We start from the raw sequence: 24,416 nt of genomic DNA, 5'->3' as shown, positions 1-24,416 counted from the left end.
AGTCAGCGTAATCTTCTCCGAGAGCTAAGGTAGCACAAGAATAGGTTCAACCCAAGCTCCTGCGGTCTTCCAATCAAGAGCACAGTTGGCCTCCCCATATCTCGGTAGAGCTTACTCAAGTGGATGTATGGTGCTGGCCAGTCAAGATGCCGAACTTTGATGTAGGGCAAGGTGAGCATCCGTTGAAACGGCTGAGGCTCATGTTAAGCTTGCATCTGTGCGCAAGCCGCATTGCTTTGAGATTTTCCGTTTTGGCACGTCAGCGACATGTTTCAACAAGAACACTGGTGAGATACGAGGTTTTATCCAGTTGACCCTCTTATAGCTCTGGACATTCGAATGGATGTGTTCATTTGCAACCTTCTGTATTACAGGTGGGAGCGCAGGTCAACCAATCGCTGATTGAGATGTTGCAAATAACAGAAGAACGAAATGTCGCTATCCAATTCAACTTGTTGTTCTCAACTCATCTTGCTCATGGGACGGCTGGTCTCGAACGGGATCTCTCAGAGCGGCGGAGTAACCCGTTACACTGAGTTCAGGTCCGGCGATAATTGAGTTTCGGCCATGAGCAGCAGCGAATAATGCTCTTCACTTGCAATCTAGAAAGACCGTAAGCACTGTATTCTGAACTCTCGCGTGCCAAGCTTCATGTCGTGGACACCTTCAACATTAGGGCGAAGGCTATTAGGATCTTCAGTCCCAAGCTGAAAAAACAGTCGGGGAACCTTGAAACACGGTCCAGCCTCAGCAGGCAACTGGGAAGGTTTTATCTTACTGTACTTTGTCCTGAGTGGATGCCCTTCAGAATGAACTGCTACTCGTCAAGGTTGAAAGATTACGTCACATTGGTATTCCCATCGCACGTTGTGCAGATAATGCATGGGAGGAAGAGAGGCTATTGCAAAGACGGTCTTTCCCATCAGTTGATAACTTATGCAAAACACCGAAATGGGGAATGGGCATCAGGAAAGGTTATGAAGCTTGAGTTCGGGATATTCCGAGGGGCCCGTGGTGGAGCAAAACAGTGCAAAGTCTATTTACCAACAATAGCACAATGGAAGAAAGCAAGCGGCTCATTTGCTGATGAATGGACAAGATGTCCTGTTTCTTATAGATTGAGGTGAAACAATTGGTATCTACCAGATTCCAATCCATACTCACACAAATATTCTAAGGCCTCCACATAAATCCAGGATGCTTCCAATCCATCACACGAATCTCAGCATCAGTCTTGCCAGCCAGGGCCTGACCGACCTCAATCGAAGCTCTCCTTCTGTTATCCCAGGTCATGTAGACTTGCAGGACGATGGTGAGAAGGAAGATAGATGAGCAGGCGCCGAGGTTAAGGCCATTGCCGATTGGATAGTTTGGTCCATCGAAGGGCAAAAAGCACCATGTCGAGATCAATCCTCCAATGTTACCAAGCATGACGTTCAAGCCAATTCCTGAAGCGCGTGCTGTGTCGCTCACCAAGTTGGCTGATACTTGAGCATTGGATAGAGCACCGTTGGCAAAGGTGCCTGCGCAGATGAGAAACGTTCCAGCGTAGCGGACATAAGCTGAAGCGAGTTAGTCAGGGTGTCAGGATGTAGTGAGCTTTGCACTTACGGTTCGTGGTGCTGAGAAACATGATGTACCCAGCGATGACTGGAAGCTGTGACAAGTTGATAAAGATGTTTCGCTTATCAATGCGAGTCGATATGAAGCTGATGGTGACGGTGCAGAAGGTACCGACGATGTAAGGCGGCACAGTACGCAATTGCTGTTGAACGACTGAATGGTTGGGGTAGATGGTCCTCACGATCGTGGGTGCGAAGAAAGCGAGGCCCTGTACGGTGATGTTGGTGAACAAGAAGATGGTGGAAGTTCCGATGGTAACAGGTGAGCTGATGCCCCGACGCGCCAGTTTCCAGGAGAACTTCTCAAGGACTTCGGTAGCACCAACACGCTCAGACTTGATACGCGCAATAGCCAAGTCCTTCTCCTCTTCCGACAACCACCGCGCAGTGCTAGGTCGATCCGTCATGGTAAAGAACGCAATGAGCGCCAGGCCAATAGTGCAGATACCCTCAATAGCAAAGATCATTCGCCATCTCGTCAATGAGCCAAAGTGATCTAGCTTCAGAATACCAGAAGCCAAAAGACCACCGAAAGCACCGCCGAAGGAACCCATGGCGACATATATAGCTAAGCGGAAGGCAAGTTCGCTGCGTCTGTACCATCGGCTGAGGTAGTATGCGATACCGGGCAACATGCCTGCTTCGAAGATGCCGAGGATGAAGCGCACGGCACAAGCTTGGCCCATTGTGTGGACGAAAGCGGTCCCGAGGGAGGCAACGCCGAATGCTACAGAGGTAGCGGGGATGAACCAGCCGGGACCGATCCATTTGCAGACCATGTTGAGGGGGAGTTCGAAGGCGATGTAAGACTACCAAGAGATATTCATGTTAGCATGTTCATTCGGTAGATAAGGGGTAGTACTTACGACGTAGAAGACGGTAAGCAAAATGTTGTAGTCATAGCCAGCAAGACCAAGATCTTCCTCGAGACCGGCCAATCGAGCATTACCAATATTGGCACGATCGACGAAGCACATCAGATACAGGATAGTGACTGATGGCAAGATATACCAGTCTAGCTTACGACGAAGCTTCTTCTCAGCCTCTGCGTCGAAAGTGGCAATGGGGTTGCCATGCCTAACAACGTCAACACAGCTCGAAACAAAGGAGCAGTCAACTTACTCGTCAGTGGCAAGATGCCCCCTCGCAGCAGCATCATGAGCATCAGCATGCTCAAACTCTTTGCTCCAAGGCTCCTTTCCATTGCCCCTCTCCGCGTCAGAATCTCTTGCAGTCATGGTGAGGTACAGATTCACAATTGTCCTGAAGATGGCTGTGACAGAAAGAACGGCTGTTGATCAGGGAGAAGGGAGCTGTTTAATACTGGCCATGGTAAGCGCGGTGTCCCAACCCTGAGAGCGCCGAGCATGCCAAGAGTGAGGGGGAGTCGATAGTGCATCGGATGACGGACAGAACAGTGTCGGATACCGGGTCGAGCTATGATTCTGGACGAAAGGGGTAATCAGTGACAATCTAAGGATGGAATTGGCCAGTAGGAATGGTTTTGTTTAGCACTCCGTAAAAGATAAGCTTAATGAGGGGGGGGAGAATCTGGGGAATCAGATTGTGGGGGAGACCCGCTGGCGGCTATGGGATCATCACCGCCGTTGCATTCGAAGGGGTATATCCGGTCATTGACCTTGTCGCCCAATAGTCCCTGGTTTGTCGCCTTCTTAATGATAGATCATTTGGTGTTTTCTCTGCCTCGCTATCGGCTTTGAAGATCTGTATGATTCCACCCCCGGTTATGTGTTTGGAACCCATGGTCAAAGCCCATTCCCGCTTCCAGAGATAGACACTCGTTTCCGACAACCACGGAGACATTTAGGCATTATCGGCCCCATCATAACACGCCTTATCAAATTATTCTAGCGATGATTTATGAATAGTAATAATTGGTTGTGCTAGGAGGAGGCATTGTCAGTCAATGTGTTTTCCCGACCTGTTCCCTCACTCCACATAACAAGACGCGTCATTTTGCCTGGTGCATCACCACGTCTGGGCAAGTCATTGGGTAGGCCATAGAGGACTCTCAGCGCTGAAGCAAATAGCTGAAAAGGCCCAGTCTCCCATCCTCCAAATATCCGTAAGCTTCTATTATACGCGATCATATCCCTTGATGTTGCCGATCAGTGAATACCGCGTCTATTACGCGTTGAACTGATTTTGCTATGACGCCTTCGGATGTCAATCCATTTGGCCGTCTCTTTCAACACACACTTGTGTTCTATCAAAATCTAATTCTACAAGATCTACAGTGATGTTAGCGTAGATTCACTGCCGTTTAGTGTATGGTAGTATCTCATCGCGTCGCGTTGGTGAGGAGGGTAAAATTCGTACGACTCGGCAATACCCAGCACTTTCTGTTTATAACAAAATGATTCTAATATACTTTTGCTCGTGACTGGACTTGATGTTGGCTTTGCCTACAATACAAATGGAGGTGGCAGCGAACCGGTGTTGGAACCACAGACTACGTTCAGTCCGAGCCTACAAACTCAAGTGATCACGTCCGAATTTGGTCACTCTTTTCATGGTTTACGTTGCGTCAAGTCTTCTCATTATTCCCACATACCCTTTGAACAATTCTTTCTATAAACTTGAAAAGTCAATAATAACGATACTAGTACTCCAACAATAGGCCCACACAATCTCGAGATAGCCTCATTTCGCGTCCTGAAATGTACGAAATTCAGCGGTGCAGGGTAAACAAACTCCCTCTGTCAGAATTGGAGAAATCTAGAACCTGTAGTGTACGTACGTACCGATACCCCAATTGCGCACCAATTCAGTGCGCTACTGAAGTACCCATACTTGCTCCTCCAAGTTTTCGTGACCCACTGGAATGGGGCACACGCGACAGCTAGAATTTTTACGCGGGGCCCCAGGTTCCTCTGACGAACCGTGGGCGTAGCCTAAGGGTCATAACCCAGTCGCCAGCGCAAAGGACCCCCCTTTTGGGTAAATACATGACTAATGCCAACTTGGGAAGTCCACTTGGACTGTTTTGAAGGTGGTGCAGTTGGACATGTCTCTGTTTGATCGAGGGACTGATGAAAGTACCTTGGGCTGCTTGGTGATGGCGGGCTGGCAATTGAAGTTATAGTTAGGGCTAGTGAATTGCAGTCGCCGCAACGCAAGGGAGGAGAACCTGGTAAGGAACAAAGAATTAAGTATACGTACGTACTGCAATGAATTTGTCAATTGAAGGGAGTTTCAAAGGAAGCCTTTGCCGATTAGCCTCCAATTAAAGATGTCATCACTCCAATTCTCACGAGCCTTCGGCACTCGCTCGCCGGTGGTGGCCAGATCAAAACCCACACTATTCCCAAACAAGGGGTCTTAGCCTACCACGTTTCTTGCCCATAACGTACGTAGTACTCCGTAAACTCCAGAAAATTAGATCCCCCAGTCAATTTGCCTGGGGTACAAAAGTGTTTAAAAGACTCGGACTTTCTCCCCATAACCCAGATTTCATCACATCAACCTCCCCTCCCCCCACAGCTTCGTCCTCACTTCACCATGTCTACCTCGGACGGTCCTTATACCTTGGAGCCTACGGCTCCCAAGAAGACTATCTGGAAGTCTATTCGGGAGAATCCCAAGGTCATCTTTATTGCATTTTTTGCTTCGTGAGTGCTCCTCACTTTGCATGTGTGGATGGTTGGTTTATTGACTGTGTTATAGACTTGGTGGTTTTGAGTATGGTTATCAACAGGGTGTTTTGGGTCAATCCCTCGTCATGACCCGCTTCACTGAAAACTTCCCCTCTGTTGTTAAGTCGTCTTCTGCAACAGGATGGCTCACATCTATCCTCCAACTGGGAGGTATTCTTGGATCACTATCAGCCGGTGTTTCCAGCGAACTTATCTCGCGAAAGTACACCATGTTCATCGCGTGCTTATGGGTCGTCGTCGGCAGTTATCTTTACGTTGGTGCCACTGCAGGAAACCCCCAACTTCTCTATGCTGGTCGATTCCTGACCGGTGTTGGTGTTGGTCTTTTCAGCGGTGTTGGACCTCTTTACAACGCTGAGCTTTCGTCGCCTGAGATGAGAGGTCTCCTTGTGTCGTTTTATCAACTTGCGACTATTTTGGGCATTATGCTTTCCTTCTGGTGCGGCTATGGAAGCAACTACATTGGCGGAACAGGCGGCTCTCAGTCCGACCTCGCCTGGCGTCTTCCCTCTATCATCCAGGGTATTCCGGCTGCTATGCTCGCTGTCGGTATCTGGTTCATGCCCTTCTCTCCTCGATGGCTCGTCAAGGTTGGCCGCGACGAGGAAGCCAAGTCCACTCTTGCCTGGATGCGAAAGCTCCCCATCGACGACGACGCTGTTCAGGTCGAGTATCTCGAGATTAAGGCTGAGGCAGTCTTTGAGCAGAAGGTTTTTGCTAGGGACTTTCCTCACCTTGCTGAGAGGAACAAGAGCCGTTTCATGCAGCAGATTGCTCAATACGTGACTTGCTTCCGTTCAATGGACAACCTCAAGCGTGTGTGCACTGCTTGGCTCATCATGTTCTTCCAACAGTGGTCTGGTATTGATGCCATCATCTACTACGCTTCCAACGTCTTCATCAGCCTGGGTCTTACTGGAGGAACTATTGCTCTTCTCGCTACTGGTGTGACTGGCGTTGTCTTCCTCATTAGCACCATTCCTTCTATGGTGAGTCACTCAAGTCCTCGATGGCTTGGATGTATGCTAACATTGCCTTGTACAGTTGATTATCGATCGCGTTGGTCGCAAGCCTCTTCTGTTGATCGGCTCCGTTGTCATGGGTGCCAGTATGATCACTGTCGGTATCATCGTTGCCAAGTTCCGCCACGATTGGCCTAACCACGTCGCTGCTGGTTGGACTGCAGTTGGTAAGTCAATGTTTCGTCCACCAACCTTCAACTCTTACTCACACAATATCAGCTCTCATCTGGGTCTATATCGCTGGCTTCGGCGCTACATGGGGTCCCGTCTCATGGACCCTCGTCTCCGAGATCTTCCCCCTCTCCATCCGCGCCAAGGGAGCGTCCATCGGTGCCTCAAGCAACTGGGTCAACAACTTCGCCATCGCCTTCTTCGTTCCTCCCATGCTCGAGTCTTGGGAGTGGGGAACCTACATCTTCTTCGCCGTCTTCCTCTTTGTCGGCATTCTCTGGGTCTGGTTCTTCTTGCCTGAGACCAAGAATGCTTCTCTTGAGGAGATGGACCGCGTCTTCAAGAGCCGTGCAGGAGAACAGGATGCTGAGCTGCTTCGTGAGGCTCAGGCTGAGGTCGGACTTATGGGATCCGCGGCGGGACGCAAGGCTTCCTTTGAGAAGGAGGGTGAGAAGCATGTTGAGGCTCTGTAAATGGGAGGTGGCTCGTGATGATAGGATATCCGGAGCAGGGATGGGATGTTTATGGTGACGACGAGGTTGTAATGTTAGATACCACGCTATGCATAATGATCACTTTGGACATTTATTAATCTCTCTGCCTATATCATGTTCCTTGGTAGCTACTAAGTGATGAAGCATAGTCTAATGCATATGCACAAACACGTGCATCCAATCAAGACTCATCTCAACGCCAAGACAACCACGGAAGACAATCTATAGGGCTGGCGCTAGCCAAGTCTGTATATATCGTATACAGTAATCGTATATACAAAGAGATAAGCTCTTGCAATATTTCCACCATTCTATCACGAAGCAACAGACGCTGACTAGCCAGCTGGGGAGAGAAGATGGCAATGACATCATCCAAGATTGACCAATACTACAGGACCGTGGAATTGATCCAATAACACATGTCAGAACATCTCGACCACAGTTTCAGAATAAAGGTTCTGTATCGAAAGACTCTGTCTCTACAAAACTCAGGCAGGACGACCGGCGAAGTGCGTGGTGAAATCGCATGTTTACGTGAGCGGGCCCGATCGCCACTATTAGCATACGAACAGTCTGATTTAAAGTCACAGACTCGCGCGGGGAACTTTACCTCGTCGCAGTCTGTGCTTTCTGGGGCAATTCGGTTCCCAAATGGAAGCTCAAGTTACCTAGAAAATGGATCCCTTGCTCCCTCCGGTTGTTACGTTACCGAGTCATGGCCTTAGCATCACGTCGCCTACAGCCCCCGAATGCGGCTTAGTTCACCCAGCATCGAAACTTTGGAGAACCTCATGATTGGCCAATTGCAATTCCAATTGGTGAGTGGTCACCTTGGAATGGATCCTTCGGGGATCACCGGCGTCTGGAAAATTACCTTATTTTCTGTCACACTTTGATAAATGAATTGAGAGTGAGCAGGAGGAGGCTACAATTCCGCTTTGGGACCGTATTTGCTCTCATCATCACATTCTTCCTTGATGTCGCTCATGTCGTGCCTTGTATAGACGATCATCCTAGCTCTCCATACTCCACTCATCATCTCACAATGGCCTTCTTCCCATCGGAAGACTTCTCCCTCGATCCCCGCTTCATCGAGCTGCAGGAAGAGCTCCGCACAGTCCTCTTCGCGGGTCTGTCCGGCCTATCACCCAGTGCATCAGTCACACCTGAAGCAGACTCATCATCACCGCCAACATCATCTCTCAACCTCTCCAGCGTAACAGTCAATGTCCCCAATGATAGATTAATATGCTATCTTCAGAACTGGGTGACAGAATGTGCGCCGTATCTGGACAAGTTTGATGAGGATAAGCATTTCCAGATTCACGTCCCGCTTATGGCGCAGAAGAGCCCAGCGCTGTTATATGCTATGCTTGCGTTTTCATCCCGCCAAATGGAACGGAGAGGCTTAACGCAGGAAGGTGGATGTGATAGTCTTGAGTTGTATCAGGAGAGTATTAGGCTTTTGAGTCCTGGCTTACAAGCCAAGGACCCTAATATGCTTGTTACGGCTTGCATTCTTGCTGTTTTTGAACTCATGTCTGGCGGCTCCAAGAACTGGAAGCGTCACGTCGAGGGCTGCGCGTCGCTATTTGAGTTCTTTGGAGTTGATGGTTTCTCCGGTGGCCTACCGCAAGCTGTCTTCTGGTGCTATGCCAGGATGGAGTTATGCGGAGCAATCATATCAGATGGGACAGAAACAGCTGTTCTTCCTCTATCGAAATGGGCTCCATCGCCACCTGAGTCATTGGTATCGTCTGAACAAGTCGAACGATATGTGCGGGACATGTTTCATCGAAGGAGCCGAGATTGTCCAGACATGCAGGCTAACTGGGCTATCTATCTCTGCACCAAAGTCTGCGATCTGAAATTTCGAAGAACACAGAGTCTAGAACTCGGGAGAGTAGATGTCCAAGATGACAGACCGTTTCAAGAACAATGGCAACACCTCTGGAACGAGCTTCAGTACTGGCTTGACGAGCGCCCAGCAACAATGAAGCAGATTAGTATGGTTGAAGCAGGCGATAAACAGATCTTTCCAGCCATGCTTTTCCCCCACTGGGCAGCTATCTCAAGTAATCAGATCTATCACACTGCATGTATCCTCATGCTGGAAATGCGTCATGACTTAGACTCTCAGTGCCTGGCGCTATGGCACGCCCGACAAGTCTGCGGAATATCCTGCGCAAACCTTCATCCTGGAAGTCTTGTGAATTCCATACAGCCACTATATATAGCAGGGAAACTCTTCTCACATGTCAATGAGAGGAAGCAGATCGCTAGGCTGTTGAAGAGCATTGATAGGACGACGGGATGGGGAGCTTTGTGGAGGTTGACGGATCTTGAGGCTGAATGGGGCTACGATGTTGGCGCGCTGCTAAAGACACTGTAAGGGCTTGCGACAGGGATTTTAGCGAACAGTAGACCCAGAGAACTGGTAACATATCATAATATTAAGCATGATTCCACTAGACCCCGTTCACATGCTTCTTGATCGATTATCCGCCATCGCATAAGACACCCATTTTCAGGATAGCGTGCCCAGAACGGGTGGAGCCCATCGCCAACACTCAGCAGCCATGCACTGCCTGTATAAAGGTTTCCGTCTTTTAGAAGATCCCTGCTCCGTCTTTCATATCTGCAAACATTCATATCCCCCAAACAAACACCATGGCGTCACCAAGACCAGTCATCAGTGTCCTCGGGTCACTGAACATCGACCTCGTATCATATGTCCCTCATCATCCCCTCCCTGGTGAGACAATAACTTCAAGCCGGTTCAATGTCTTCCCGGGTGGAAAGGGCGCAAACCAAGCTGTTGCTTGTGCGAAACTTTCGAGGACTTCTGATCTGAAGAACCCAACCGTTGATGTTACCATGATTGGCGCCGTTGGAGCTGATGCTTATGGTTCCGTACTGCTTGACAGTCTCAAGTCATATGATGTTGGAACCAACTCTATCATTGTAAACAAGGACGGAGGCGCCGAGTCGCAGAGCGGTATTGCAATGATTATTGTGGATGAGCCAACTGGCCAGAACCGCATCATCTTATCACCAGGTGCCAACAATTCTCTTCAACCAAGCCACTTCGCCGAGATTCCTGGTCCAGCACCGTCATTGCTTATCATGCAGCTTGAGATCCCTCTGGAGACAGTCATTCAGGCATTCAAAGCCGCCAAGACGACAGGAACTCCCGTTCTGCTCAACCCCGCTCCCGCTCAAGTACTCCCAGCAGAGATCTACCAAGGTCTAGCTCACTTGATCCTCAACGAGACTGAAGCGGCTTTATTGTCAAATAAGGACGAGTCCGAGTTTGAAGACATCTCGGTTGTTGAGAAGGCCGCTGCTGATTTCCTCGCTCGAGGCGTGCGGAACGTGGTGATTACTCTGGGTGGAAAAGGTGCATACTACACCAACGACACAGGCGTCAATGGCCTCATCCCCGCTCTGAAGGTCGAAGTTGTGGATACGACTGCGGCTGGTGACACGTTCATCGGTGCTTATGCAGTTGAGCTTGCGGGCGCTGAGCAACGGTCCGAGAAGTTCGACATTGAGAAGGCTGTCAGGTCAGGAATCTGGGCGTCATCCAAGACAGTCGTGCGAAGGGGAGCGCAGGTGTCTATACCATGGAAGGATGAATTGGAGTCAGCGAAGTAACGGAAAATAATTAATTTAATACGACTCTCATGGCCCTATCTGATCCGCTTGGCTATCATAAAATGTCAGGAGTGAGCATTTGTCGGTGCGCTGGTATGTCTAGAAGAAGACCAAAACTGCTGCAGATCCGCAATCTCGATCTGTAAGGGGATCTTTGTCGCATCCCCAATTCGCTGGAAACATGAGAGTAACGCTTCCTGCTGGGATGGATACGTCATATCTCTCGCTATACGAACTACAGTTGCAACAACGACAGGATCCCATTGATCAGAAAAGTTATTCCACAGAGCAAGTTTGGCGAGTTTTTGAGCATGCCAGCTTCTTGAAGCTAAGCGATGTGGTATCGATGATAATTTGACTAAGCGTGGTTTATAGGAAAGCAGTATCAGGGCTGAGAAATGAATCGCTAAGTTGGCTTGAACCGCAATGCCGCTCGAATAGACATCTGCTGTGAATGGGGTATTGGTAGAGGCTGCGTGGTCAACTTCCGGGCTCTCTAGTAATGGGATCATATCGGGAGGACGGTCTCGAAACCATTGTACACAGCGTGCCCATAATTTGGACCATGTTGACCAAACAAGTGAGTATGAGTCGTGAGTTGGTGACTGCGCGGGTGCGATGCCGTTGAAGAGAGGTATGATTTCATCGTGGATCAAGTGGCAGCATGCCGCGAGATGCGTTAGACAGTCGTCGTAAATTCTCGGCGGTGTCAGGGCAGAGGTTAAGAATGCGTCGTTAATTAATGGTAGGGACTGTAGTGATGGTGATTTGGTGGTAATAATGGAAGCAGCAAGCTCTGTTGGTCAGGGTTAGCTTGTCTCTTACAAACATGGGATCAAATCTAGTACCTGTCTTGAAGTGAAAGCGATCAAGAGTTTTGAGAGGTTCCTCCTGACTCTCAAAGAACTGACAACGTTCTCTCACATCTACGCAATCAGAGTGCAGATTTGCCCACTCAGATAGGCCAGTATAAAAGAAGTTGCCAAGAGCAAGTAACGACCGTCCGATGTTAGCGACGAAAGCATCCTCTAGGGATAACCGATGCTGGAACTGTTGGACGAGGTGAGTATCGCCTTCATGGGTAGTGGAACTTGAACTCCTCCTACTGCGGCGCATAGCAACCCATATGATGATATCCATTATGGTAGACTTTTCTGCTGCCATTGTCATGATCTTTGGTCCAAAGGTTGATCTAGGGGCGTTTGAGTCCAGCCACGGCACTATCTGATAGCGAAATCGAAGCATTGCTGTTTGTCTCTCTGAGGAGTTCTGCTCTGATAGAACTGTTTCGTTCCATCTTGACGGGGTGGGGATTTGGTTCCCGTCATGTTGGTGATGATTGTTGGTTGAAGGGATTGGTTGAGGAACCTCTGTAGTCGTGTTGTGAATAGATTCAAGTCTCTCTGTCCGAGTAGTACTGGCTATGGGGCTCTCAAAGACTGGTTCGGCGGGAGCAGGACTTGAGTCGACAAAGGATAACAAACTATCTTGAATGGGCTGAAAGCATTGTTAGCGATCGACTGACTCGTGGAAGATATTCAGACTGACCAGAGATGAATCAGCATCATCACCATTATCCCCTTGCACGCTGCCATCCTTCCGCAGTGATGAGCGTACCCCTGGCACAAAGGTCCACTCTTTGAACTCGCACGTCACATTCCTCCCGATACAACTGCCGCATTGAGGTCTTTGTTCATCACCTTGTAACCAAATGTTAGACAAAGTCACCGGGAGAGACACGACTGACTAACATTTTCTTCGACGTCTTCGACATGGGATACAGCCTGTGCGGGACCGTCTTTTGTTATCCGGTATTCGTCTTACGACTGGCATTGCGACGACAAGGTACACACGCACGCGTTTTTGGCGAGGAAAAAGATGGAGCGATGGGAAAAGAGGAGTCTTGAGGGCGGTGGAGATGGGCAGATTCTAAACTCAATTTCTCGGAGTCGACGCTTTGATCAACACGAAGATGATATCATATTTTGGAGTATGACTGCTAATTTCCATATTAAAGGACAACCTGGGGAATATTAATGGAGGCCATTAGAAGGGCTCTTCATCTATTTCTTGGCTGACGAAATGGCATGCAACTGCCAGCGGCACATTCCCAAGCATGATACTAGACCAGAACAGGAAAGGTTCTGGAAATCCGTGCCACAAATGAAGCTATCGATAATTTGCATCCTCTGTATAACTGAGCTTAGGCCTTGAATATCGATCAAGGTGGTCAAAGTTACCAGAAAGCAGAGCAAAGGTCTCAAATAGAGCTCATCTCACCAGCAATCAAGTTGCAGCCAGGTCAAGTATCACCGCCAGAAAGGATCCCAAGCCCAGAGCAGAATGTCACTCGGCAAAAATTCACTGCGTCTAATGGCGTGAATCAAAGGGAAACCGTTGGTGAGAAGCTCAATAATACCATAACATAAGCGGCTAGATGCAATAAGTAGCATAAAAGCCAGTAGTTGAAAGTTGTGAGGCTAATCTTCTTGGGCTTTAGTGTTACGATCTTGACCGTTTGGCTTGAGATGGGGAGGGCGTGAGCAAAGAGCGACGCCATCATGAGAAAGCGATCTCAGCCCCAGAAGCCTGGACCACAAACTATTGATGCGGCTGATAATACCCGGGTAGTCATTGGTCTTTTCTACCTGGGTTTAATGCGAGGCGCTCCTAGGTTGCATGAGAATGTCACACCTCGGCAATGAAACGGCTCACATATCATATGGAGGATACGCAGACCTTACATTTATACCTGGCAAGCCGATCAGATCAAATTCATAGAAATTAGAAATAGCTTTCTTCAAGTTTCTACCGCGATGAAACTGCAGATCCCACTCTTCGTCCTCTTTGCAACTGTTGCACAAGCCCAGTGGAAGGGTTGTTCCAATCCCTGGCCCAACATAACCCCCGGCACACAATATACCCTCAAGGATAAATGTCGCAACTTAGCAGGTTATCCAAAGAAATTTCAAGATATAGAAGTCACCGTGACGTATACACAGCAATGGAGCCGTCTAGCCAGCAAGACCAAAACAGCTGTAAACCCAATCCTCAAAGAATCTATCGAGAAAAGCATGGAAGCCTCCCGCAAATTTGCAAAGCTTCCATCGAGAATTGTAGTCATTTTGACAACAGAAAGCACCGAAGACTTCACAGCAGAGACTTACTATCCTAATCTTAGGAAGCCGCCGTGTCAGATCAAGTTGCTCAAGAGATGGACCACCGAAGCAACAACTAATAAACCTCGGGTACTACAGGCTCTTGCACACGAGATATATCATTGCATACAGAGTCTCGGGAAAATTGGGAACCATCCTGATCCGCAATGGGTTCGTGAGGGCTCTGCAAACTATTTCAGTAACCTCGTCTTTCCTGACTCCAATGCCGAATGGCCTGATAAGAAGCATAGCGGCGTCGCGTATAAGCCGAATCTGCTAATCTATGCACATGTTAGTTTAGAAGCCTACGCGACCAGCATTCTTTTTCAAGCGCAAGACGAAATGAATGAGGATGAGTTGAACAAATTTGTTCTGGCAACGCCTGGAGGATCAAGCGGGGTCCAAGAACGAACTCGACTTTCACATCTATCAGGATTTACGGACGAGCTTTTCATTTTCGCAAAAGGTTTCGCACTACAGCAGATCAAAAATACCAACGGAGATCTCATTCCGATCGATAAAATCAACCCCGTTTCTGCCTCAATCAAGTTTGACAAAGCGGGCACTACCGGCACCGCAACGCTCACAAACACGCCGTTCACTATTTCGGTCTTCAAAATAGCTATCGACCCCGGGAGGACAGCAAAGCTTTACTCATCGGCGGACGATAACCAGAAGCTTGCTTACCGAAAGTCAGACGCCAAATCGTGGACCGACATGGCCACCGATTCCTCTTCTGGACGCACTATTGATCTTGCATGCGATGGGAAAAACACTAAACAGACATACATGGTTTTATTCATCTCAACGAAGGATGTGAGGAGTGATAAAGTTAAAATCACGGTTGCGACGGGTAAGCCGAAAAGGTGCGGCACGAGAAGCGGCTTCGTTCTGTATCCTCTCTTTAATCCTACGACTAGCGGAGGATACTGTCCGAAGGGAACGCATTCTTCCAGGATAGCGATCTGGTGGTGTCCAGATGGGACACAATTAGACGAGCATGTAGCACAGCAAGTCAGTCTCTGCTGTCCAACCGGTCAGTCTCGTGTTGTAAATGCTGTTATGCTGATAGGCTAATGGTCCAAGACACCGATTGCAGTAAAGACATCGTCCTAGATCATCTCAAATGCGCTAAACCTGAGTGGATACTCTGGAACAAGCAGAACAGAGAGGTCGGATGCTGTCAAGTTGGATTTTACCCTACAGCAAACAAATATTGCACCACGGTTCCTGCGGCATGGGATAGACGCTTCGTGCAGGTATTCACATGCTTTCACTAATTCTGCAAGATTTTACTAACGGCGAGATCAACAGATTTCACAGAGTAGTTAGTCTAGCTATGCGAAGATCACATCACAGATTCATCAAGAATGGGAATTTCAATAGCATTCACTTCTACTTCATCGTATTTGCGGTATTTCACGGATAAATTCAAAGCAATAGGGTAGTCCGAAAACTCAATTTTGAACTTTGTCGCATTGCTTATCCTATCACGGCATAAGTGATCTTCCTCCCAAGCTATATTCGGATCTAGTCAAGCTGTAAAAACTTCAGTGTCTAGACCCTCAAGATGCGAATCTTCGGATAGAGACACAAACCGACGGCGTGCATCTTCACCGAGGATCGTTTGGCAAGCGTTGTGGTTTGCTGCCGTTGAACATGGTATTCTGGTATGCGGGTTCCAATTTCGCTGCGTTGGGACTGGTCAAAGACTATATTGTGATGGGATGCCCTATTGGATGGCTCGTATCACTGCTGAACTCAAAATGCGGATATCTTCACTGGTGCTTGCAGCATGATACGACTCTGTCTGTATAACTACGCGTTCGATCAGGTTGGACCGTATGCAATTGTTGGAATGGGAACATGTATCGGACTGTCTCGTCCGGTTCGTTCTAAGCCGCATCGCGAGCGTTTTACCGAGCCAAACAATGAAGGGCCCATCTTACGGGGCGCATGTAAAAGCCTCATCATGCAAGGATGAGGCTCGAGGCACTGTTATGCTTAATCGATAGCTGCCAAAGCTGCATGCAGCTTGATAGCTAGTTCCAGGCCAGCAATCACATCTTTGCCTCACGCCATGGCTCAACCTCTGAGACGCGCAAGCATGGGCTTTGGGGAATAGTGTAGCAAAATGGCGCAGCTGAGAGTGAAAAGTGCATTGTTTGACTGCCCAAAGTCGGAAAGGTCGTACGAGCACGTTATTGACTCTCTGCCACGTTCATGTGTAGGTTACGGGGCTAAATGTGTTGGTTGAGTCGCGCAACTCTGTTTGGTGATGGTCTTATCGGTAATAAACAGAGTCGAGACAGCGAAGCTCCAAATATTGACTGTTTTGGTGATAAGTGACTGTGATAGTGACAGGACTACCATGGGCTAGGCTCTGGTTTAATACGAGCCATTCTGTGAAATGGCTTGCGCTATGGACGAATACGTAGCTAGGCCCGAGGTGAGCCAATAGGTGGTGGGGAAAAAGGGTCGCGATGCCGCCTAGCCCGAGTTTTACATACCAGAGCGACAAGGCACGACATGCCGACCCTGGTTTTTATAATGGACAGTGACAGTCGAGAGCTTTACAGAATGTCATTGGGACACGGGGAACCCTGCTCGAGTGGACCATGATTTGCGTCTGGATGTTTGCAGATCAACAGTGACTAAAAAGCTTGTCTGGGTGATCATCCGGCGTTGGAAAGTAAAATTGATCTGGCCATGACGGTCCAGGTGAATCGCGACCTCCGCCAAAAGGGTAGTGGAGATGATTCTAGTGCTTTAGGAATTACAGACAGTGACTTGTCACTTCATGCGATTGCGGTTATAGAATGATGGCGATTTCAAGATATGTCGGCTTGGTGGAGATACGCCCAGATTCAAGCCTCTCGGCGAAACAGCGCACGGCTGAGAGACATCGCTTAGCCTCTGCTCCGTCAACAGAAAGAATGAAAAAGTAGTGAACGGTTTTGCAATACTACGTACAAAAACACATCTAGACCAAACGCCACAAGGAGGAGCCGCACAATCGCCAAGGTGTCTCTGTAGCGGGAGCCCGGGTAGTCGGGATTATCGACAGTGGCTCTGCCACGAGCTCTGCAAGGGGCAAAGACTCGTTCTCTGTTAAGAATGGAAGGGATCAGCCTGGAATGTACAGGGACCTGCGTTTTTCCCGGCCTGTGGCGCCGCGGGTAGGCCCGTTTTGCATGCCGTTATTGGAATGGTGTCCTCTGTCTCGGTTCAGCTCCACGATCTAGACCTTGCCTCGAGAGATACAGGACTTGAGTCACTGAGAGGACCTCAATTCACCATTTCCTTGGTTATCTCGATCTGGGAGAATTATTTCGACAATTCATTCAGACAGTAATTGATTGCAATGGGAATAGCCATTCTCTGCCTTGTTTTTCCATCTCCATAATGTCACTGCCAGTATCAACCTATTACCGCTTACAGTCCCTCTACCAAAGAGTCCCGGTCTCCTGGTACCCTTATCACTCACAATTCCATATGCGGAAAGCTGGAAATAGAAATTGAGTTCACGCAACAGTGCATACCTTTTTAGCCTTGGTCCTTGGAAGGGTCTTCTTGTGGCTAGAATGAGGCTCGAATAGCACATTGAGTTTATACTGAATATCTCGACTAAACAAACTTTGGACCCAGACGGATTAGGAAACAGGCGAACTTGAAGATACCGGCCATCGGCCAAGATGGAGAGCAACAGTCATTATAAAAAACCCTCATAGATCTGACCAGCAATGGATTTTATTCTCATCAACAATCTCACAGTCTACTACATTCACCAAAGTAGTATCTTCTTTACATTGTTTCTTTCGCAATGCATTTCATCAAGGCCATCGTTTGGGGTATATCCCTTGCTGCTGTCAACGCGGCTGCTTTGCCTGCCGATGGATCTGGTGTCACTACCTGCGAGTACTCCGGCGGCGACCGAGCCTGCGAAGCTCATGTGAGTACAATCGGGTATCTGATCTGGTATCAGTATGGGCTAACGATTTCAACAGTGCATCGAGAAGGGTAAAACCTTTGTGTCATGTGCACCGTGAGTATTCAGCTGAGTCAGCGTTGGGATGTAGCTAACAATCGATAGTGAGTGCACATGCTCCGGCCGCTTGGGCAATCCTCTGAGACGCCTTGTCAAGAGGAAGACTACATCTTCTGCCAAGCCTACCACTGTCAAGGTCCAGGCCACTACATCCAAGAAGCCTACCACTACATCCAAGCCTGCTACAACCTCTAAGAAGCCTACTACGACCTCCAAGCCCGTTACTACCTCCAAGCCCGTTACTACCTCCAAGCCGGTTACGACTTCCAAGAAGCCTACTACTACCTCGAAGCCAGCCACTACCTCCAAGCCGGTTACGACTTCTAAGAAGCCAACGACCACTAGCAAGCCTGCTACTACCTCCAAGCCCGTCACCACTTCCAAGAAGCCAACGACCACTAGCAAGCCTGCTACTACCTCCAAGCCCGTCACCACTTCCAAGAAGCCAACGACCACCAGCAAGCCTGCTACTACTTCCAAGCCTGCTACCACTAGCAAGCCTGCTACTACCTCTAAGCCTGCTACCACTTCTAAGCCTGCTACTACCTCCAAGCCTGCTACTACTTCCAAGCCTGCTACTACTTCCAAGCCTGCTACCACTTCCAAGCCTGCTACCACCTCCAAGCCCGCTACCACCTCCAAGCCTGCTACTACCTCCAAGCCCGCTACCACTTCTAAGCCCGCTACCACTTCTAAGCCCGCTACCACTAGCAAGCCCGCTACCACCTCCAAGCCTGCTACTACCTCAAAGCCTGCCACCACAACCTCAAAGCCTCCCACCACAACCTCCAAGCCTACTACAACTTCCAAGGCTGCGACAACAACCTCTAAGGCTACGACAACAACCTCCAAGGCTTCATCTAGCTCATCTTCCTCCAGCACCAGCTCCAAGGCCTCTACGTCTAGTGCCCCTGCTTCCTCTAGCAAGGCTTCAACCTCCACCAGTGCTCCCGCTTCTACAAGCAAAGCTTCAACCAGCACAAGCTCAGCTGCACCTTCCACCAGCTCTTCTGCTGCTGTCTCATCCTCCGTTGGTGTCTCGTCTTCTTCCGCTATTGTCTCATCTTCTGCTGCTGTCTCATCCTCCGTTGGTGTCTCGTCTTCTTCCGCTATTGTCTCATCTTCTGCTGCTGCCTCATCCAGTGGTGCATCCAGCCAGGCCACTGGCGGTGTCACAACCTCCACTTCCGATGATGATGAGTCCACCACCAGCACTCCTGCCAGTCAGTCTTCCAGCGTTGCCGCTTCTTCAAGCACTGCTGTGACTTCAGATGAGTCTGACGACGAGACTACCACTGCCGTCTCCTCTACTTCTGCTGGTCAGTCTTCTTCCGCTGCCGCTGCTGGCACCACTACTACCGGGGCCGACGAGGTGACCACCTCAACATCTGCTGCTGCTGGAGCTACTACCTCCTCTGCCGCTGCCGGTACTACCTCCGAGGCTGACGACGAGACCACCACCTCAGCTGCTGCTTCCACTACCGATGTCGATGAGGAGACTACCACTTCCGCTGCCGGTGCTTCTACCTCTGCTGCCGATGACGAGTCCACCAGCCAGGCTGCTTCCAGCACTTCTGTCGCTGCTGCCTCTACCACTTCCGTCGCTGAAGAGACCACTAGCCAGGCCGCTAGTAGCACATTTGCTGATGAGGAGTCTTCTACTCAGGTTGCCTCCACCAGCTCTGCTGTCGAGAGCACTAGCCAAGCTGCTTCCTCCACATCTATCGCTGATGATGAGACTAGCTCTGCTGCCGCTTCCACCTTGTCTTCTACTGTCGATGAGTCTACCAGCCAGGCTGCCTCTAGCACATCTGTTGCTGAGTCCACTACCTCATCAGCTGCCGATGAGACATCTAGCCAAGCCGCTTCTTCCACTTCTGAGCAATTGACTGGCAACCCTGCTGGAATTTCCACCTCTTCATCTGCTGAGGAGTCCAGCTCTGCTGCTGCCACCAGCTCTGAAGTCGAGTCTAGTTCCGCTGCTGTCACTACCTCATCCTCTATCGGCCAGTCTTCCAGCCAGGTCGCCAGCACCAGCTCTGCTGCTGATGAGACGACTAGCTCTGCTGCCGCCTCTACCTCATCCGATGCCGAGACATCTTCCTCCGCTGCTGGAGTTTCATCCACTTCAGCCGCTGAGACATCTTCTTCCGTTGTCGAGTCTAGCAGCTCTGCTGCCGCCTCCACTTCGGCTGATCTGACCTCTTCTTCCGCCGCCGCCGAGACCTCGTCTTCTGCTGCTGAGACTTCTTCATCTGCTGCTGAGTCTACTTCCGCTGCTGCTTCAACTTCCGCTGCTGAGACATCCTCCTCTGCTGCCGCCTCTTCCTCATCTGCTGATGAGACCTCTTCTTCAGCTACTGAGACTTCTTCCTCCGCTGCTGCAACCTCTAGCTCTGCAGCCGCTTCATCCTCATCAGCGGCTGAGACTTCCTCTTCTGCAGCTGTCTCCAGCACCTCTGATGCTGTCTCTTCTTCGTCAGATGCTGAGACCTCCAGCTCTGCTGCTGAGACTTCATCATCCTCTGCTGCTGTCTCTTCTTCGTCAGCTGCTGAGACCTCCAGCTCTGCTGCTGAGACCTCCTCTTCTGCTGCTGCCTCCAGCACCTCTACAGCTGAAGCTACATCTACTTCAGCTTCTGAGACCTCCAGCTCCGCTACTGATACCTCTTCTTCCTCTGCCGCCGCCTCTTCATCATCAGCAGCTGAGACCTCCTCTTCTACTGCTGCCTCCAGCACCTCTACAGCTGAAGCTACATCTACTTCAGCTTCTGAGACATCCTCCTCAGCTTCTGAGACCTCTAGCTCTGCAGCTGATACCTCTTCTTCCTCATCAGCTTCTGAGACCTCCAGCTCCGCTACTGATACCTCTTCTTCCTCATCAGCTTCTGAGACCTCCAGCTCCGCTACTGATACCTCTTCTTCCTCATCAGCTTCTGAGACCTCCAGCTCCGCTACTGATACCTCTTCTACTTCCGAGACTTCCAGCCAGCCCACGACCTTTACCACGAGCACACGCACTGAGTCGGAGTCCTCTACATCTGATGCTTCTACCACCACAACTGCCTAGATCTAGACGATGGGGTCCTGGACGCGATGTCTTGGCGCGATTGCGCATTGCGATGGTGACAGGTCTTTAGAGAGACCAATCTAATACACATGATAATCTACTTACTATTAGAGACTGTGATATAGTTTAGATTAGCTTGAATCTCATGACTGTTTCATCTTTTACTTGCTTGACTCCTTTGGTGACTTGTCCACTGTCTTGTTTTCGCGCCTTGGCTACCTACGCTTCGCTTACCTGAGTTGGCATGGCTCCATGACCGCTGCAGCAAAAGTCACTGAGCTTTGTCGATCTCGTAACCCCACCAATCAAGAGCTAGGTCCACGACGCGATCAAAAATTCCAGTCTCACTAGCATCGGCCCAAGCGACTAGAACACAAATGAATGGTCAGACGCGTCATATTGAGAATTTGCCTCTGTTGTACAAAATATAAGCCCTGTTGCCTTAGGCCCCTAGTGTAGGGACCTTACATTTGGTGCAGGCCTTTGGCACAGTGGTTTAGTTCAACAGCCTCTTTATTCAGCATAAATTTGGAATCAGAGCCTCTTTCAATTTGAGAACAATAGAGAGCGTGCATCATCCATTGCGACCCACCCTGACTGTCGCGTCAAGTGTCATACCCTGGACCTGCGTGACTTTCAAACGATACGTTTTACTTCACGCAAGTTATAATCATCTGAGTGTCCGACTTGGAGATACGAAGTGATCAGATGATATGGCAAGACGTTGATAAATTAGCCAAAGTCAAGCGAAATGGATTTTATCGTAGCTCGGTTCGATGGATCAAGAACCGTTTTCAGCCCAATCACTTTTACGCCCGAGCTGTTCAAAACAGCTATGTGTTGCTCACAGTACTCCGCACAAGAGGACCAAGTGCGATCAAATATTTTACGATTTATGCTCAATACATGGAAAGGTCTTTTTGGTACTCAATATAGGGTGCTTGCCTCTGACCTCAATTTCATCACGATTTTAATCTGTTGCGTCCCACGGTGTCTGCTCCCATAGTCGGCTAAGATACGGCTAACGTGCATTGGTCTTGAACATGTCGTCTGGATCACACATATGCCCATCATTTCCTTGCCTGGATCTTCCATTGGGCCAGATGCATTATCTGCATGTTTCAGTACTGCGTAATCAAGCATTAATTCTTCTATTCAGAAGCGGTGTCAACCGGTTGATCTTCGCGGCTGGTTTCTTATCCACTCATTGACCTCCCCACAGATTCCCGTCGAATAACTCACTAAGTCATTTCTCCTTTCTGTTCCGCGCCAGGACAAAACACCCAACTGCGGCTCCCGCACCAACGCCAGCACCAGTGTGCTTGCTGTTCTAAGTCGGTCTGGTGGTCTAGTGGTATGATTCTCGCTTAGGGAAAACCCTATAGCTTAGCTTGCGAGAGGTCCCGGGTTCAATCCCCGGCCAGACCCTTCTCTTTTACCTCTTTTTGCCCTTTTCTAATTGTCATTGTGGTAGAGTAGGCAGTTTCCATTGTATTGGGGTCTGAATACCAAATGAGGAAAGCCGACTCTCTCCTCCTGGTGACAATCGGAATATCGTCCATAACCCCTTATTTTACTGGGGGCGAATGCTCGTGAAGTCCAAGCCAACATGGATGGATCCGGCTTGTCGCTTCAGCCTCAGATAAGCACGCTCGAGTAGTTAAGGCGTCTCGAAGATCTGGAGATATGAAAAGGTACATCGAACAACGCCGGAGTTTGAGTACCTCAGAGAACCCCCGTCTTTTGCCGCGCAGCAAAGGCAAACTGCGATGCTTCTTCTTCTTGGCTCGATTTTAGTTGAGAATTCCCGCGCGTTAATCATGTCGTAGCGCTTAAGATTAAGAAAATGTATCGAGCCTTGTTTCGTTCGTGTTGGATTTCGCCACGGAAGTCGGTGATCGGCGATAACATCATGTCTCGCAGGGAGCGCATGGATTTGTGTGACAGACCACTTCAAGAAAGAAGCTCTACCTGTTGTATAACATCCGTAACGGCGTGGAATGTACCTCAGGCTGAGGTTTATTTTCCGTTGTCAAAAGTTATCAGACTGTGTAACGCTTCGACTTGGCCACGTGACCACGTGATTCACGTCTCGATATTTCAGTATGTCGGGGCCCACTTTGACGTGTTGATGCACAAACGTGTCTCCATGCAATCGCTGCATTCATGCTCACCACTCCTACGATGCGGCAAAATCATTACTGGATGTACCGCCGCGAAGATGCGTATCGTTGGCCGGAGTGATATCGAAATCCGACATGGCGTCAATCCCAACGATACCGGACAGCCAGTCTTCCGACCCCTTGAGACCACGTCAAGAGAACCTTCTGCGGTGCAACTGAGGATGCTGGAACGGGCCTACGCAAGGTCGTACAAACCGATCATGGCTCGAATAAAAGCATTTCAATGCACCCAAGAAACAGCCCGGGCAATCGGGGACCATCCTAACAGGCACTTGGGCATCTACGATGGCGGCTTTTGCCGACTGCCGACTTCCACTGCCGACTTCCGAGTACAATACCACCCAGGCCAGCTCGTTTCTCAATTCTCAAAGACGGAACATCGGCATGACGGCAACCAGCGGCCACGTCAGACTCGGAATTTCATCTTCAAGCACACACACATACACACACTCCTTCACGCTCATCACATTTCAAAGTTAACATGCCCCGGGACCTTCAGACCCAAGCCGATGTAAGTTCCAATTATCACAACGACCAACCAGCCGGCGCCTGGGATTCACATCTTCACATCATGCATCCCGTGCGTTACCCTCCAGTCGAAGACATTCCTTACAAGCCTGCTGTTCATAAGCTCTGGGAGAATGCGATCTTCGAGAACAGCATCGGGTGCGACCATGTCTTCTTCGTTCAGACCGCAACGCACGGTTATGATTTGACCCTCGTGCGGTTGGGAATGAACGAGCACTGGGTCTTGCGCTGTTTGACCCAAATACCATGTCGCATGAGCATATTCGCCGATCGGATAGCGAGGGCGTTCGCGCTGTACGCGTCAATCTCGTGACTTATGGTGATGATACGCCTATCGATGAGCTCAAGAGTCAGATCAGCAAATACGTCGAGCTTATCAAGCCTTTCGACTGGGTTCTCCAGCTGTACACCAAGATGGAGCGCATCGTAGAACTGGAAGATTTCTTGCCCACTCTCGACGTGCGCGTTGTTTTGATCACCATGGTGATCCAAGTCTTCCAAAGACAACGGGTCCTGTGAACCCCCACGACATCAAGGGTTTCCAATCTTTGATCCGCCTTTGGAAGACAGGCACGACGTGGGTCAAGATATCTGGCGCATACCGTCTCAGCCATCTCGAGTCTGATGTCTGGGGGGATCTTGACCCCGTCACGTTGGAGCTCTTCGAGCAAGCTCCGAAGCGAGTTGTGTTTGGCTCAGACTGGCCTCACACACGATTTGAAGGTTTAGACGTTAGGCCATGGGTGTCTCACCTACCAGATTTGACCGAGGGGAAGCAATGGCTCC

The 24,416-nt window shown here is 49.5% G+C and overlaps 7 protein-coding genes and 1 non-coding gene across 8 annotated transcripts; 7 read left to right on the top strand and 1 right to left on the bottom strand.

The window, feature by feature from the left end:
- Nucleotides 1-1,173: 1,173 nt before the first annotated feature.
- Nucleotides 1,174-2,860, bottom strand: J7337_010943 (uncharacterized protein; the record flags this gene model as incomplete). The annotated part of the gene is made up of 4 exons (XM_044828503.1): nt 1,174-1,562; nt 1,612-2,431; nt 2,489-2,699; nt 2,745-2,860. The coding sequence occupies 4 exons, from the start codon at nt 2,858-2,860 to the stop codon at nt 1,174-1,176; spliced, it is 1,536 nt and encodes a 511-aa protein (XP_044677057.1).
- Nucleotides 2,861-5,144: 2,284 nt separating this feature from the next.
- J7337_010942 (uncharacterized protein) lies at nt 5,145-6,965 on the top strand (the record flags this gene model as incomplete). The annotated part of the gene is made up of 4 exons (XM_044828502.1): nt 5,145-5,254; nt 5,310-6,288; nt 6,344-6,488; nt 6,541-6,965. 4 exons carry the CDS (start codon nt 5,145-5,147, stop codon nt 6,963-6,965), a joined length of 1,659 nt encoding a protein of 552 aa, XP_044677056.1.
- A 1,066-nt stretch (nt 6,966-8,031) lies between these two features.
- J7337_010941 (uncharacterized protein) lies at nt 8,032-9,378 on the top strand (the record flags this gene model as incomplete). The annotated part of the gene is made up of 1 exon (XM_044828501.1): nt 8,032-9,378. One exon carries the CDS (start codon nt 8,032-8,034, stop codon nt 9,376-9,378), a length of 1,347 nt encoding a protein of 448 aa, XP_044677055.1.
- Nucleotides 9,379-9,656: 278 nt separating this feature from the next.
- J7337_010940 (uncharacterized protein) lies at nt 9,657-10,643 on the top strand (the record flags this gene model as incomplete). The annotated part of the gene is made up of 1 exon (XM_044828500.1): nt 9,657-10,643. The coding sequence occupies one exon, from the start codon at nt 9,657-9,659 to the stop codon at nt 10,641-10,643; it is 987 nt and encodes a 328-aa protein (XP_044677054.1).
- A 2,816-nt stretch (nt 10,644-13,459) lies between these two features.
- J7337_010939 (uncharacterized protein) lies at nt 13,460-14,762 on the top strand (the record flags this gene model as incomplete). The annotated part of the gene is made up of 2 exons (XM_044828499.1): nt 13,460-14,654; nt 14,722-14,762. 2 exons carry the CDS (start codon nt 13,460-13,462, stop codon nt 14,760-14,762), a joined length of 1,236 nt encoding a protein of 411 aa, XP_044677053.1.
- Nucleotides 14,763-17,624: 2,862 nt separating this feature from the next.
- J7337_010938 (uncharacterized protein) lies at nt 17,625-20,919 on the top strand (the record flags this gene model as incomplete). Its single annotated transcript, XM_044828498.1, has 3 exons — nt 17,625-17,753; nt 17,809-17,846; nt 17,895-20,919. 3 exons carry the CDS (start codon nt 17,625-17,627, stop codon nt 20,917-20,919), a joined length of 3,192 nt encoding a protein of 1,063 aa, XP_044677052.1.
- Nucleotides 20,920-22,256: 1,337 nt separating this feature from the next.
- On the top strand, nt 22,257-22,347 carry J7337_010937. The gene has a single exon. It is a non-coding gene; the product is annotated as a tRNA-Pro (tRNA).
- Nucleotides 22,348-23,673: 1,326 nt separating this feature from the next.
- J7337_010936 (uncharacterized protein) lies at nt 23,674-24,149 on the top strand (the record flags this gene model as incomplete). The annotated part of the gene is made up of 2 exons (XM_044828497.1): nt 23,674-23,768; nt 23,909-24,149. 2 exons carry the CDS (start codon nt 23,674-23,676, stop codon nt 24,147-24,149), a joined length of 336 nt encoding a protein of 111 aa, XP_044677051.1.
- Between the last annotated feature and the right edge of the window lie 267 nt (nt 24,150-24,416).

Source organism: Fusarium musae, chromosome 8 (assembly GCF_019915245.1).
Source record: "Fusarium musae strain F31 chromosome 8, whole genome shotgun sequence".
Lineage (NCBI taxonomy): Eukaryota > Fungi > Ascomycota > Sordariomycetes > Hypocreales > Nectriaceae > Fusarium > Fusarium musae.
Note: the sequence above shows the minus strand (reverse complement) of the source record. Positions and strands in the feature narration are given on the sequence as shown.